The 15,140-nt window shown below is 40.2% G+C and overlaps 2 protein-coding genes across 2 annotated transcripts in view; both read right to left on the minus strand.

Moving 5' to 3' along the window:
• Nucleotides 1-322: 322 nt before the first annotated feature.
• Nucleotides 323-1,338, minus strand: gdf6b (growth differentiation factor 6b). Its single transcript, XM_061930838.2, has 2 exons — nt 1,209-1,338; nt 323-1,155 (listed from the first exon to the last, which is right to left on the minus strand). Exons 1-2 carry the CDS (start codon nt 1,321-1,323, stop codon nt 323-325), a joined length of 948 nt encoding a protein of 315 aa, XP_061786822.2. The 5' UTR covers nt 1,324-1,338.
• A 3,564-nt stretch (nt 1,339-4,902) lies between these two features.
• The window catches only part of pkhd1l1.1 (PKHD1 like 1, tandem duplicate 1), an 81,132-nt gene continuing 70,894 nt past the window's right edge, over nt 4,903-15,140 (minus strand). The window contains exons 68-75 of the mRNA XM_061930839.2: nt 11,522-11,686; nt 11,297-11,454; nt 11,098-11,233; nt 10,699-11,037; nt 10,482-10,633; nt 8,458-8,604; nt 5,470-5,623; nt 4,903-5,399 (exon numbers count right to left, since the gene is read on the minus strand). Of these exons, the coding sequence (XP_061786823.2) occupies nt 5,176-5,399; nt 5,470-5,623; nt 8,458-8,604; nt 10,482-10,633; nt 10,699-11,037; nt 11,098-11,233; nt 11,297-11,454; nt 11,522-11,686 (1,475 nt within the window). The 3' untranslated portion in view covers nt 4,903-5,175. The remainder of the gene's footprint in view (nt 5,400-5,469; nt 5,624-8,457; nt 8,605-10,481; nt 10,634-10,698; nt 11,038-11,097; nt 11,234-11,296; nt 11,455-11,521; nt 11,687-15,140) is intronic.

Raw genomic sequence — 15,140 nt, forward strand, 5'->3', positions numbered from 1 at the left:
AAAAGTTTAACAACATTAAAGCTGTACAAACATCATTTTCACGGCACAATTATAGAACAAATGTCGCACAAATGTAGCACAAAGGTTTGGAACAAGTCTGGAGGGACTTGGTCAAGGTGCGTGTGGGATTCAGACAACTTGGGGGTCAAAAAGCCATTTTGGAATGACTTAAAAACAACAACAACACAAACGTTTCCACGGCACAAAACAGCACAAACGACTATTTGCCATGGCGGGCCAGATCTAGACAGGTGTGCAGTTTGCTCCTAAGCAGGATTGTTAGGGTGAGTTCTTTCTAGAAGATTCCAAGGCGACGTCGTCCCTACCTGCACCCGCACGCCTCCACCACCATGTCCTCGTACTGCTTGTAGACCACGTTGTTGCCGGCGTCGATGTACAGGATGCTGATGGGGCTGAGCCTGGCGGGCGCGCAGCAGCTGGGCGGCGTGTGCCCGGGGTCCTTGGAGTTCATCAGGGTCTGGATGATGGCGTGGTTGGTGGGCTCCAGGTGGGAGCGCAGCGGGAAGTCGCACACGCCCTGGCAGTGGTGCGCCTGGAAGTCCAGCGGGGCGATGATCCAGTCGTCCCAGCCCAGCTGGCGGAAGTTGACGTGTAGCGGCTTCTTGCTGCACCTGGACTTGGACTTCCCGCCGGGCCTCTTCTTGTGGCGGCTCCTGGACGCCGTCCGCCTGCTGCGGCCGGGTTTGCTCCCTTTGGCTCTTAGCCTTTCGCTGAAGAGCGTCTTGGACCTGGTGAAGACCACCAGGATGGCCTTCTTCTGCCGGGGTCTGGCGTGCCTGTGCAGACCGAGGAGACGCAGGTCCAGCTCCTTCTCAGAGGTGTCCAGCAAAGCTGTGAGCTCCACACAGAAAACTCCCTCTGGACTCTGCGGCTGCCACTCCTTGAAGATCTCCCACACGTCCAGAACCTCCCACCTGGGCCGCCGACACCCCTGGAAGTCCAAGGTCTTGGAGCGGAGGGGTCGGCGATCCTGGCAGGAGACGAGCTGCAGCTCCACCGGTTCTGACGGTCCACAGTTCCCGGACCCTTTGGTGTACATCCGCAGCTCGGCTCCCAGGACCTCCGCTCTCTGGGAGAGGGTGGAGACGTCGAAGATGTACCGTTGTCTTCTCAGAGGAGCCGGCGGGAGCTCGTCTGCAGAGAACAACCAGTGAATCCACGTCCTGTAAGAGTTTTCGGACGCTTACCTTCTCCGTTGTCCACAAAACTGGCGATGGTGTTGGCGGCCCTGGAGGAGCGGAAGAAGCTGGCGTTGAGTCCCAGCTTCTCTGCCGTGGAGAAGGTCTTGTAGATGGACAGCATGTAGTCGTGAGGCTCCACGGACGCCCTCCTGTCCACCCAGACCTTCTTGAAGTACCCGGACCTGGTCTCCCTGGCCGCCTTGCCCCCTTTGGGCAGCGGGAAAAGGGCGAGGGGGCAGACGTGGGGCGCCAGCAGCAGGGCCCCGCACAGAGCCGCCATCAGAGAGACACCCATCCTCTGGTGGGGGAGGGCGGGAGACCCTCGTGGAGGGCCAACTGCTCCACAGAGTGCACAGGGATCAAGTTTGCAAAAACTAAATAGGGGCGGAGGGAGGGGCGTGAGGACACGCCCACTTTTGCAGCTGTAAAAGTGATTGGTGGGGGCTGAAAAGACTTGTTGACTCAGCGGTTTTTGATTGATTGATTGATTGATTGAAACTTTTATTAGTAGATTGCACATTGAAGTACATATTCCGTACAATTGACCACTAAATGGTAACACACCAATAAGTTTTTACACTTCTTTAAGTCAATTCATGGCAGCACTTCCGTGTTATTAAGCGATGTCAGCGATACAAAATGTGGATTATTACGACCATCTTAGTTGTCAAACATGTTGTTGGTGAGACATGTGACATTCCTACCCCAATAAAGGCTTCTGATCATCCGTACATAATAATAATCAATCAATCAATCAATGTTTATTTATATAGCCCTAAATCACAAGTGTCTCAAAGGGCTGCACAAGCCACAACGACATCCTCGGTACAGAGCCCACATAAGGGCAAGGAAAAACTCACCCCAGTGGGACGTCGATGTGAATGACTATGAGAAACCTTGGAGAGGACCGCATATGTGGGTCACCCCCCCCCCCCCCCCTCTAGGGGAGACCGAATGCAATGGATGTCGAGTGGGTCTGACATAATATTGTGAGAGTCCAGTCCATAGTGGATCCAACATAATAGTGTGAGAGTCCCGTCCATAGTGGATCTAACATAATAGGGGGAGTCCAGTCCATAGTGGATCTAACATAATAGTGAGAGTCCAGTCCATAGTGGATCTAACATAATAGTGTGAGAGTCCAGTCCATAGTGGATCTAACATAATAGTGTGAGAGTCCAGTCCATAGTGGATCTAACATAATAGTGTGAGTCCAGTCCATAGTGGATTTAACATAATAGTGAGAGTCCAGTCCATAGTGGATCTAACATAATAGTGTGAGTCCAGTCCATAGTGGATCTAACTTAATAGTGAGAGTCCAGTCCATAGTGGATCTAACATAATAGTGAGAGTCCAGTCCATAGTGGATCTAACATAATAGTGTGAGAGTCCAGTCCATAGTGGATCTAACTTAATAGTGAGAGTCCAGTCCATAGTGGATCCAACATAATAGTGAGAGTCCAGTCCATAGTGGATCTAACATAATAGTGAGAGTCCAGTCCATAGTGGATCTAACATAATAGTGTGAGAGTCCAGTCCATAGTGGATCTAACATAATAGTGTGAGAGTCCAGTCCATAGTGGATCTAACATAATAGTGAGAGTCCAGTCCATAGTGGATTTAACATAATAGTGAGAGTCCAGTCCATAGTGGATCTAACATAATAGTGAGAGTCCAGTCCATAGTGGATCTAACATAATAGTGAGAGTCCAGTCCATAGTGGATTTAACATAATAGTGAGAGTCCAGTCCATAGTAGATCTAACATAATAGTGTGAGTCCAGTCCATAGTGGATCTAACTTAATAGTGAGAGTCCAGTCCATAGTGGATCTAACATAATAGTGAGAGTCCAGTCCATAGTGGATCTAACATAATAGTGTGAGAGTCCAGTCCATAGTGGATCTAACATAATAGTGTGAGAGTCCAGTCCATAGTGGATCTAACATAATAGTGAGAGTCCAGTCCATAGTGGATCCAACATAATAGTAAGAGTCCAGTCCATAGTGGGGTCAGCAGGACACCATCCCGAGCGGAGACGGGTCAGCAGTGCAGAGATGTTCCCAACCGATGCACAGGCGAGCGGTCCACCCCTGGTCCCGACTCTGGACAGCCAGCACTTCATCCATGGCCACCGGACCTGTGCCCCCCCCCTCTCCACAAGGGAGAGGGGAGCAGAGGAGAAAAGAAAAGAAACGGCAGATCAACTGGTCTAAAAGGGGGTCTATTTAAAGGCTAGAGTATACAAATGAGTTTTAAGATGGGACTTAAATGTTTCTACTGAGGTAGCATCTCTAACTGTTACCGGGAGGGCATTCCGTAGTTGTGGAGCCCCAATAGAAAACGCTCTATAGCCCGCAGACTTTTTTTGGGCTCTGGGAATCACTAATAGTGATAGTGATAATAGTGATAATAATAATAATAATAGATTTTATTTGTAAAAAGCACTTTACATTGAGTAAACAACCTCAAAGTGCTAAAGCGTATTAAAAAAAAAAAAAAAAAAAAATTAAAATAAAAAAATATGACAAAAAAATAAAAATAAAAACTAGAACAGCCAAATAGCTAAAACTAGTATGCATATATCTACAAATAAGGGTTTTAAAGCCTTTTCTAAAAGCATCCACAGTCTGTGGTGCCCTCAGGTGGTCAGGGAGAGCGTTCCACAGACTGGGAGCGGTGTTTTTACCAGGGGTCCAGGACACAGGTGGAGGGTTTCATCTTCCTCATGATGCCCTCAACCTCTCGCTGCGTGATGCCTGTGAAGCAGCAGAGAGGCTGAGTGGTCCCAGGCTGAGGGACCACTTCATTTTCCGCAGCTCGCCAGTGAACCAGGGGGGCTGAGGGACATGACATTAATAACATCCTGTCATTTGCTTTATTTTTTTATTTCATCTTCTAAAACAGTCTTTTTCAACCTTTTCTGAGCCAAGGCACATTTTTTTTCATTGACAAAATCCCAAGGCACACCACCAGCAGACATCATTGGCAAATGAAACTCAGTATTGACGATAAAAAGTAAATGTTGCAATTGTTGGATATGACTTTAAAGCATAACCAAGCATGCATCACTATAGCTCTTGTCTCAAAGTAGGTGTACTGTCACCACCTGTCACATTACACCCTGACTTATTTGTTTTGTTTTCCTGTGTGTAGTGTTTTACTTCTTGTCTTGCGCTCCTATTTTGGTGGCTTTTTCTCTTTTTTTGGTATTTTCCTGTAGCAGTTTCATGTCTTCCTTTGAGCGATATTTCCCGCATCTACTTTGTTTTAGCAATCAAGAATATTTCAGTTGTTTTTATCCTTCTTTGTGGGGACATTGTTGGTTGTCACGTCATGTTCGGATGTACTTTGTCTTTGCTCCACAGTAAGTCTTTGCTGTCGTCCAGCATTCTGTTTTTGTTTACTTTGTAGCCAGTTCAGTTTTAGTTTTGTTCTGCATAGCCTTCTCTAAGCTTCCATGCCTTTTCTTAGGGGCACTCACCTTTTGTTTATTTTTGGTTTAAGCATTAGACACCTTTTTACCTGCACGCTGCGCAGAGTAGGAGAAAGTGGAGCGTCAAGCTAAGGCTTCATTAGGAAACTAAACTCAGCATCAACAACAAAACTTGTGAATTTGGACTCATTTTATTAATGACAAAAAAAAGTTAGTAGGGGATACATCATATTTATAATCATTGACATCGCTAAAGGATGCAGAATTTTGCATGACCACCGGATGCCTTGGAGCTCTGCCGCCCTCTAGTGGTTGGCGCAAAAGCAGCACTTGGTGTCTTTCAGCACCATGGAGAGGAACCCCAGTCAAGACGCTGTTGTTGTTGATTTCCTATTCGTCCACACGGGGGCGCCATCGAACGGTGGCCAAACCAAACTACACACTGAGAATGGATTAAAATCATCAAATAATATATTTTAAAGATTAAAGACAAGTTTTAGTCATGTTTTAGAAAATAATAATAATTGTTTAGTTCTTCATCTAGCAGACGGGGACGTCTTGGGAGCAGCAGGCCACGGCGTAGATGACGCTGACCAGGCACAGGCTGCCAGGCGTCGCCGTGGCGCCGGTGCTGAAGATGCTACTGTCCGGGGTGGTCGACGGCGTGGTCGAAGGCGTCGGCGGGGACGTCGTCTCCCTGACGGTGAAAGGCAGCGAGCGGGCGCTCCAGTCGTTCAGCGTGAAGACCATGGTCAGGTTCTCGCCTGCAGGAGAGGAGGGGGTGCGGGTTATTTGGGCGAGGGCGGGGTCACTTCGGGCGAGATGTGTGTATACCGCCGCTGAGGACGGAGAGGTCGGTGAAGTTGGCCCAGCAGCCGCTGAACAAGATGGTGGCGTTTCCCTCCAGGCCGTCCACGCCGTCGCCGTCCGAGTCCTTCAGGCTGGCCGTGACCGTGAGGGTGGTCACGCCCACCGAGACGCAGTCGCCCTGGAGAACGGCGGCAGAGGTCAGCTCCGGTCACGGCTCATAGGCTAACACGGCTCGGCAAAACGCGGTCACTCTAAAAACGCTCGTTTTGTGAATGGAGTCTGGTTTTGATTTTGGTATTTTTCAGTTTCAAAACAAAAACGATATAAAGTTTGGTCTCAGTCATAAAAATGTTAAAAATAGGTCAAATATGATGTTTTAACTTCAGGTCTATCAAAATGGTTTATTTGCAAAATTAAACTATAAAAATAAATCAACTTGCAAATGTGTAAAGTAAAAAAAATATATATATTTTAAAAATTTTATGCACTTTTACTTCCTTTTTTTAAATTTTTTTTTTAACTTTCAACACTTAAGTCTCGAGATCAACTTCAGATCTATCCGTCAATGATAAGTTACATTTTTTTTTATCCCTTTCACGGTCACTCTAAAAATGCTCATTTTGTGAATGGAGTCTGGTTTAACTCGCTGCACACTGAACTATCAAAGCTTTCGATATTTTTCAGTTTCAAAACAAATATAAAGTTTGGTCTCAGTCATAAAAATGTTAAAAATAGGTCCAATTTTATTTTTCAACTTCAGGTCTATCAAAATGTTGTTTTTTTCCCCATTGTGAGCAACAAAAAGCACCTCAAAATTAGACTACAAAAATGTGTAAAGTAAAAAATATATAAATATAAGTTTAATGCACTTTTATTTACTTTTTTTTTTTTACTTTCAACACTTAAGTCTCTAGATCAACTTCAGATCTATCCGTCAAAGGTAAGTTTTATTATTTTTTTTAAAGTTGTTTTTAATTTTAATCCCCTTTTTCGGTCACTCTAAAAACGCTCATTTTGTGAATGGAGTCTGATTTAACTCGCTGCACACTGAACATTCAAAGCAGGCGGCGACCCTTTTGATATTTTTCAGTTTCAAAACAAATATAAAGTTTGGTGTCGGTCATAAAAATGTTAAAAATAGGTCAAATATTATTTTTCAACTTCAGGTCTATCAAAATGTTGTTTTAATCCCCCATTGTGAGCAACAAAAAGCACCTCAAAATTAGACTACAAAAATGTGTAAAGTAAAAAATATATAAATATAAAAATATAAGTTTGATGCACTTTTATTAACTTTTTTTTTTTACTTTCAACACTTAAGTCTAGATCAATTTCAGATCTATCCGTCGATTATAAGTTTTATTATTTTTTTAAATGTTTAAAAAAAAATTTTAATCCCCTTTTTCGGTCACTCTAAAAATGCTCATTTTGTGAATGGAGTCTGGTTTAACTCGCCGCGCACTGAACATTCAAAGCAGGCGGCGACCCTTTTGATATTTTTCAGTTTCAAAACAAATATAAAGTTTGGTTTCGGTCATAAAAATTTTAAAAATAGGTCAAATATTATTTTTCAACTTCAGGTCTATCAAAATGTTGTTTTTTTCCCTAATTGTGAGCAACAAAAAGCACCTCAAAATTAGACTACAAAAATGTGTAAAGTAAAAAATATATAAATATAAAAATATAAGTTTGATGCACTTTTATTAACTTTTTTTTTTTAACTTTCAACACTTAAGTCTAGATCAATTTCAGATCTATCCGTCGATTATAAGTTTTATTATTTTTTAAATGTTTTTTTTTAAATTTTAATCCTCTTTTTCGGTCACTCTAAAAATGCTCATTTTGTGAATGGAGTCTGGTTTAACTCGCTGCACACTGAACAATTAAAGCAGGCGGCGACCCTTTCGATATTTTTCAGTTTCAAAACAAATATAAAGTTTGGTCTCAGTCATAAAAATGTTCAAAATAGGTCAAATATTATTTTTCAACTTCAGGTCTATCAAAATGTTGTTTTTTTCCATTGTGAGCAACAAAAAGCACAGCAAAATTAGACTATTAAAATGTGTAAAGTAAAACATATATCTTTTTAAAAGGTTTTATGCAGTTTTATTTAAATATTTTTAAACTTTCAACACTTAAGTCTCCAGATCCACTTCAGATCTATCCGTCAATGATAAGTTTTATTATATTTTTAAGTTGTTTTTATTTTTTTTATCCCCTTTCATGGTCACTTTAAAAATGTTCATTTTGTGAATGGGGTCTGGTTTAACTCGCACACTGAACAATCAAAGCAAGCGTCGGCCATTTTTATATTTTTCAAAACAAATACAATATAAAGTTTGGTCTCAGTCATAAAAATTTTAAAAATACGTCAAATTATATTTTTGAACTTCAGGTCTATAAAAACGTAAAACATATATATTTTAAAAAGGTTTTATGCACTTTTATTTAATTATTTTTAAACTTTCAACACTTAAGTCTCCAGATCCACTTCAGATCAATCCGTGAATGATAAGTTTTATTATTTTTTGATGTTGTTTTTATTTATTTATTTTTATCCCCTTTCAATCTTCTTCCGCGTATCCAAGTTGGGGTCGCGGGGGCAGCAGCCTAAGCAGACGCCTCAAAGAAAACTTAGTTTTTTTTGTGGGAAACACACAAAATAAATATTTCAAAGTGGAATATTTGATGCAAAGTAATTGGAACCTTGAATAAGTAATAATTTATTTTAATCCATTATTATTTTTTGAGCAATAAGAGCTTTAAAAAAAAAAAAAAAAAAAAAATTGCGTAGGGTTTGTTTTCTCTTATAAACTGTATTATATTATAAATTATACAAAAAAACATAGAGGGACAAACGGTAGAAAAATAATGGATGGAGCTACTCATTTTTTAATTAATTAATTTTTCAAAAAATTTTTGTGTCATATTTTTGGAGGAAATGTCTAAAGTGTCCAATAAGGAGCCACAGCGCCACCTGCGTGGTAATATCAAAGGCCTGAGCTTCCTCACCTGCTCGCCCACTGCCATGAGACTGGGCTGCTGGTGCAGAGGACCCACGTACTCGCCCGCTACAGGCTCCACCACCAGCAGCAGGTTCTCCACGCTGGACACGAAGCTCACCTCAGGCTCCTCCCTGGTCACCTCCTCTGTCGCCACCTGGAGTTCAATGGAGAGAATTGTTCTTTAAGCCACTGCAGTGATAATGATACTTGTCAGAAAGATACTTTATATGTCGCCATGGAGACGTGCTAGCTATGTTTTAAAGCACCGCTTGCAGAGAGAGTTTGGAGCTCCACCTTCCGTCTCTAACCTGTTTCCGCATGTAAGCGCTCTGTGTGTGTGTGTTGACTCACGTCATATTACCAGCAATGTCACCGAAACGCACCATAAGGTGCATGAAATAAGATAAGTGTTTTTCAAAGGCACTTTAGTACTTTTTTAATTCATTAGTACCGCAGTACTTTATTCGTATATATAAATGTGTATATACATATATAAATATATATATGTACATACATACATACATACATAAATACATATAAATATACATATATACACTTACATATATACATGTATACTCATAAACATATATATACAATAATACACATATACGTATATATATATGTATATATATATATATATATATATATATATATATATATATATACATATATATGTATATTTATATATACACACATATACACATTTATAAACACATATACACACACACACATATATATATATATATATATACACACATCGATTAATACTTCGATTAATCTATTAATAATTGGATAAAAGAGACAAACTACATTTCTATCCTTTCCAGTATTTTATTGAAAAAAAAACCAGCATACTGGCACCTTACTTATTTTGATTATTGTTTCTCAGCTGTTTGTAAATGTTGCAGTTTATAAAAAAAGGTTTATTAAAAAAAATAAAATAATAATAAGTAGCCTCTGCGCATGCGCATAGCATAGATCCAACGAATCGATGACTAAATTAATCGCCAACTATTTTTATCATTGATTTTAATCAATTTAATCGATTAGTTGTTGCAGCCCTAACATATATATATATATATATATATATATATATATATATATATATATATATATATATATATATATACAGTATGTACATACATACATACATACAAAAATACATATAAATATACATATATACACTTACATATACATATACATATACTCATAAACATATATATACAATAATACACATACACAAGCATATATATATGTATATTTATATATACACATATATACATATACACATATATACATACTTATAAATACATATATACATAAATAAACACATATATACATATATACATTCATATACGGTACACATATATACATACATATAGAGATATATACAGTACATATACACATATATACATACTTATACACACATATATATATATATACATATATATATATACACATATATACATACATATAAACATATATATACATACATATACAGATATATACATATACACATACATACATATATACATACATATACACATATATATATATATACATATACATATATACATACATCTTCTGCCATCCTAGTCACTGTCGTTGTGCTCTTGGGCAAGACACTTTACCCACCTGCTCCCAGTGCCACCCACACTGCTTTAAATGTAACTTATAGATGGAGATCATGGGTTTCACTATGTAACAGGCTTTAAGTCTCTAGAGAAAAGCGCTATATAAATATAATTCACTTCATATATACATACATATATACACACACACACACACACACACACACACACACACACACACATATATATGTATATATATATATATATATATATATATATATATATATATATATATATATATATATATATATATATATATATATATACATATATATATACACACACATACATATATACTGTATACACACATACATACATACACATATAGAAATGTACCTAAAAGGACAAAAAGTCCCCAGAGGGTTTGGTTTTTGAACCCTGAAGCGAGATGCAGACTTACGTCCTTCCATTGGGGGTCAGAGGAAGGAGGCGGGGGCGCCACCACACCCACCGAGGACACGTTGAAGCCAATGGACTGACTGAGGTTGCCGGAGACCACCGCCTGACCCAGATCATCCGCGATGTTCCGCAACAACTGGAAGTCCTCCTCGTCTGAGAAGACACAGGAAGGATCATGAGTCGTCGCCCAACCCGCACCCAAAACCATCTCCGCTCACCCTCGGTGCTGTTGGTGACCTGCTGGACCGGAGGCTTCCTGATCTCCACCTCCACCTTCAAACCCGTGCTTCTCCTCCTGCGCCGCGAGTCCTCCCGGATGATGTTTGTGACCCGGATCATGTGCGAGGGGACTTGGAGGAACACGGCCAGATTCTGGACCAGGTTGTCGCCGAAGAACTCGTCCTCGGTCATGGCGGGCAGCTCGAAGGCGATGAAGAGGACCGGGGAGGTTCGGATCTCCACTGGATCAGATCCTCTCACCAGGACCTTCAACATCTTGGAGGTCGGGTCGAAGAAGTTGGCGCCCATGGTGGCGTTCAGCGCCGGGACGTATTGACCTGGAGTCAAAAGACGGACGCTTCAAGAAATGTCTCCTGGTCCAGGAAGTGAGTCAGCACCTTCATAGGTGGGCTTGCTGAGGGTGTAGTCGCTGTTGTCTGAGTTCCACTTGGCGTTGGTGGGCGCCACCAGCTGGTTGTCCACGTACACGTCCAACCTCTGCGGCTTGGAGTAGAAGACAGACACCAGGACGCTCTGCGGGGAAAGCCAAGGAACTCAGACTCAAGCTCGGAAACAGGAGCGTGGAAACCCTCTGACCTCGGACGGCTCGGCGCTGAGCAGCATGAGGCGGAGCTTCTGAGGACTGACGCTGCTGAAGAAGACGTCAAAGGCGTGGTCGGTGGCCACGATGCTGTGGAAGAGGGACACCCTCAGCTGGCAGGTGTACCCCGAACACCAGCCGTGGTCCTGCGGGCCTGGACACGCAGAATGGGGTCAGACGCTGGCTGGCTTAGACTGGTTTGGCTCAAGACCAGGACCTACCGTTGATGAGGTCCACATAGCCTTCACCCAGCACCGCCACTGGGGACAGACGTCTGGTCTCTGTGTCGGCATCCAGACTCTCGATGGCCAGCATCCTGTAGTTCAGTCCGAAACATTTGTAGGACTGCCAGGCACTCACGTAGGTGCAGTTCTCCCGGATCACACCTGACAACCACAAAGTAGTGGTGTGGCAAAATGAATATTTGAGTAATATCTTGTCTAAAAGCCCAAGTAACATTCCTCATGTGATTTATGTTGTATTGCATCTCTCACTGCATTGACCTGTTCTCCCAGCAGGCACAAGACATTGAAACAACGTTGAGAACTTGTTGGATTAGGTTCTGACGTTGAGCAACACAAATACAACGTTGAAACAACATGCTTTTTGACCACATTTAATCAATGTTGGGTTCTGACGTTGATTTGACATTGAAATTTGGTCATTTCCCAACCAATATTCTACAAGACAAATACAACGTTGAAACAACATGCTTTTTGACGACATTGATTTAACGTAAAATTTTGGTCATTTCCCAACCATTAAAACAACATGCTTTTTGAAGACGTTTAATCAATGTTGGGTTTTGACGTTGATTTGACATTGAAATTTGGTCATTTCCTAACCAATATTCGACAACGCAATATCGGGATCTGATGTTGAGTTCACCACTGAATTTTGGTAATTTTCCAACCATTATTCTACAAGACAAATACAACGTTGAAACAACATACTTTTTGACAACGTTGATTTAACATTGAATTTTGGTCATTTCCCAACCATTAAAACAACATGCTTTTTGACGACGTTTAATCAATGTCAGGTTGTGACGTTGATTTGACTGTTGAATTTTGGTCATTTCCCAACCAATATTCTACAACACAAATACAACGTTGAAACATACTTGCCAACCCTCCCGGATTTTCCGGGAGACTCCCGAAATTCAGCACCTCTACCGAAAACCTCCCGGGACAAATTTTCTTCCGAAAATCTCCCGAAATTCAGGCGGAGCTGGAGGCCACGCCCCCTCCAGCTCAATGCGGACCTGAGTGACGTGTCGACAGCCTGTTTTCACGTCCGATTTCCCACAATATAAACAGCATGCCTGCCCAATCACATTATAACTGTAGAATGATGGAGGGCGAGTTCTTGGTTTCTTATATGGGTTTATTGTTAGACAGTTTCATTAACGTCCTCCCAGCGCGGTAACAACACACAACAACAGCAGTCACGTTTTCGTCTACCGTAAAGCAGTTCGTCTGCCGTAAACAGCAATGTTGTGACACTCTTAAACAGGACAATACTGCCATCTAGTGCATTTGATGAAAGCACTTTTGTGCGTGCCACACAGCAATGCATCATCAGAGAGGGTGTTCAGCATGGTTAGAAAAATAGTGACAGAGAATAGAACAAGGATGGACAATTCAACCCTTAACTCAACAATGAGTAGATGAGTGTTATGTGTGTGTGTATATGTGTAAATAAATGAACACTGAAATTCAAGTATTTATTTTATATATATATATATATATATATATATATATATATATATATATATATATATATATATAAATGATAAATGGGTTGTACTTGTATAGCGCTTTTCTACCTTCAAGGTACTCAAAGCGCTTTGACAGTATTTCCACATTCACCCATTCACACACACATTCACACACTGATGGCGGGAGCTGCCATGCAAGGCGCTAACCAGCAGCCATCAGGAGCAAGGGTGAAGTGTCTTGCCCAAGGACACAACGGACGTGACTAGGATGGTAGAAGGTGGGGATTGAACCCCAGTAACCAGCAACACTCCGATTGCTGGCAACACCACATATATATATAATAAAATAAATATATATATATATGTATATATATAGCTAGAATTCACTGAAAGTCAAGTATTTCTTATATATACTTGGTGAATTCTAGCTGTAAATATACTCCTCCCCTCTTAAACACGCCCCCAACCACGCCCCCCCCCCCACCACGACAATGACAATGTTTAATCAATGTCAGGTTGTGACGTTGATTTGACTGTTGAATTTTGGTCATTTTCCAACCAATATTCTACAACACAAATACAACATTGAAACAACATGCTTTTTGACGACGTTTAATCAATGTTGTGGTCTGACGTTGATTTGACATCAAATTTTGGTCATTTCCCAACCAATATTCTACATCACAAATATAACGTTGAAACAACATGCTTTTTGACGACATTTAATCAATGTTGGGTTGTGATGTTGATTTGACCGTTGAAATTTGGTCATTTCCCAAACAATATTCTACATCACAAACACAACTGTAAAACAACATGCTTTTTGACGACGTTTAATCAATGTTGGGTTAACGTTGATTTGACATCAAATTTTGGTCATTTCCCAACCAATATTAGACAACACAAATATAACGTTGAAACATGCTTTTTGACAACATTTAATCAATGTTGGGTTGTGATGTTGATTTGACTGTTGAAATTTGGTCATTTCCCAACCAATATTCTACAACACAAATACAACATTGAAAAAACGTGGTTTTTGACAACGTTTAATCAATGTTGGGTTCTGACGTTGATTTGACCATTGAATTTTGGTCATTTCCCAACCAATATTCTACAACACAAATTTAACGTTGAAATAACATGCATTTTGACGACATTGATTTAACGTTGAATTTTGGTAATTTCCCAACCAAAATTCTACAACACAAATACAACGTTGAAACAACATGCTTTTTGATGACATTGATTTAATGTTGAAATTTGGTAATTTCCTAACCAATATTCGACAACACAAATACAACGTTGAAACAACATGCTTTTTGACGACATTTAATCAATGTCGGGATCTGATGTTGAGTTCACCACTGAATTTTGGTAATTTTCCAACCTTTATTCTACAACACAAATACAACGTTGAAACAACATACTTTTTGACAACGTTGATTCAACATAGAATTTTGGTCATTTCCCAACCATTAAAACAACATACTTTTTGACAACGTTTAATCAATGTCAGGTTGTGACGTTGATTTGACTGTTGAATTTTGGTCATTTCCCAACCAATATTCTACATCACAAATACAACTGTAAAACAACATGCTTTTTGACGACGTTTAATCAATGTTGGGTTAACGTTGATTTGACATCAAATTTTGGTCATTTCCCAACCAATATTCTACAACACAAATATAACGTTGAAATAACATGCTTTTTGACAACATTTAATCAATGTTGGGTTCTGATGGTGATTTAACCGTTGAAATTTGGTCATTTTCCAACCAATATTCTACAACACAAATACAACATTGAAAAAACTTGGTTTTTGACAGCAATTAATCAATGTTGGGTTCTGACGTTGATTTAACATTGAAATTTGGTCATTTTCCAACCAATATTCTATAACATAAATACAACATTGAAAAAACGTGGTTTTTGACAACAATTAATCAATGTTGGGTTCTGATGTTGATTTGTCCATTGAATTTTGGTCATTTCCCAACCAATATTCTACAACACAAATTTAACGTTGAAATAACATGCTTTTTGACGACATTGATTTAACGTTGAATTTTGGTAATTTCCCAACCAAAATTCTCCAACACAAATACAACGTTGAA

This window comes from Nerophis lumbriciformis, linkage group LG37 (assembly GCF_033978685.3).
Source record: "Nerophis lumbriciformis linkage group LG37, RoL_Nlum_v2.1, whole genome shotgun sequence".
Taxonomy (NCBI): domain Eukaryota; kingdom Metazoa; phylum Chordata; class Actinopteri; order Syngnathiformes; family Syngnathidae; genus Nerophis; species Nerophis lumbriciformis.

Bases quoted from the DNA above. Each gene is read 5' to 3' on its own strand.
- gdf6b (XM_061930838.2), bottom strand. From the start codon at position 1,323: ATGCTGTCCATCTACAAGACCTTCTCCACGGCAGAGAAGCTGGGACTC. The intron at 1,156-1,208 runs GTAAGCGTCCGA...TGTTCTCTGCAG, and splicing joins TTTTGTGGACAACGGAGAAG to ACGAGCTCCCGCCGGCTCCT.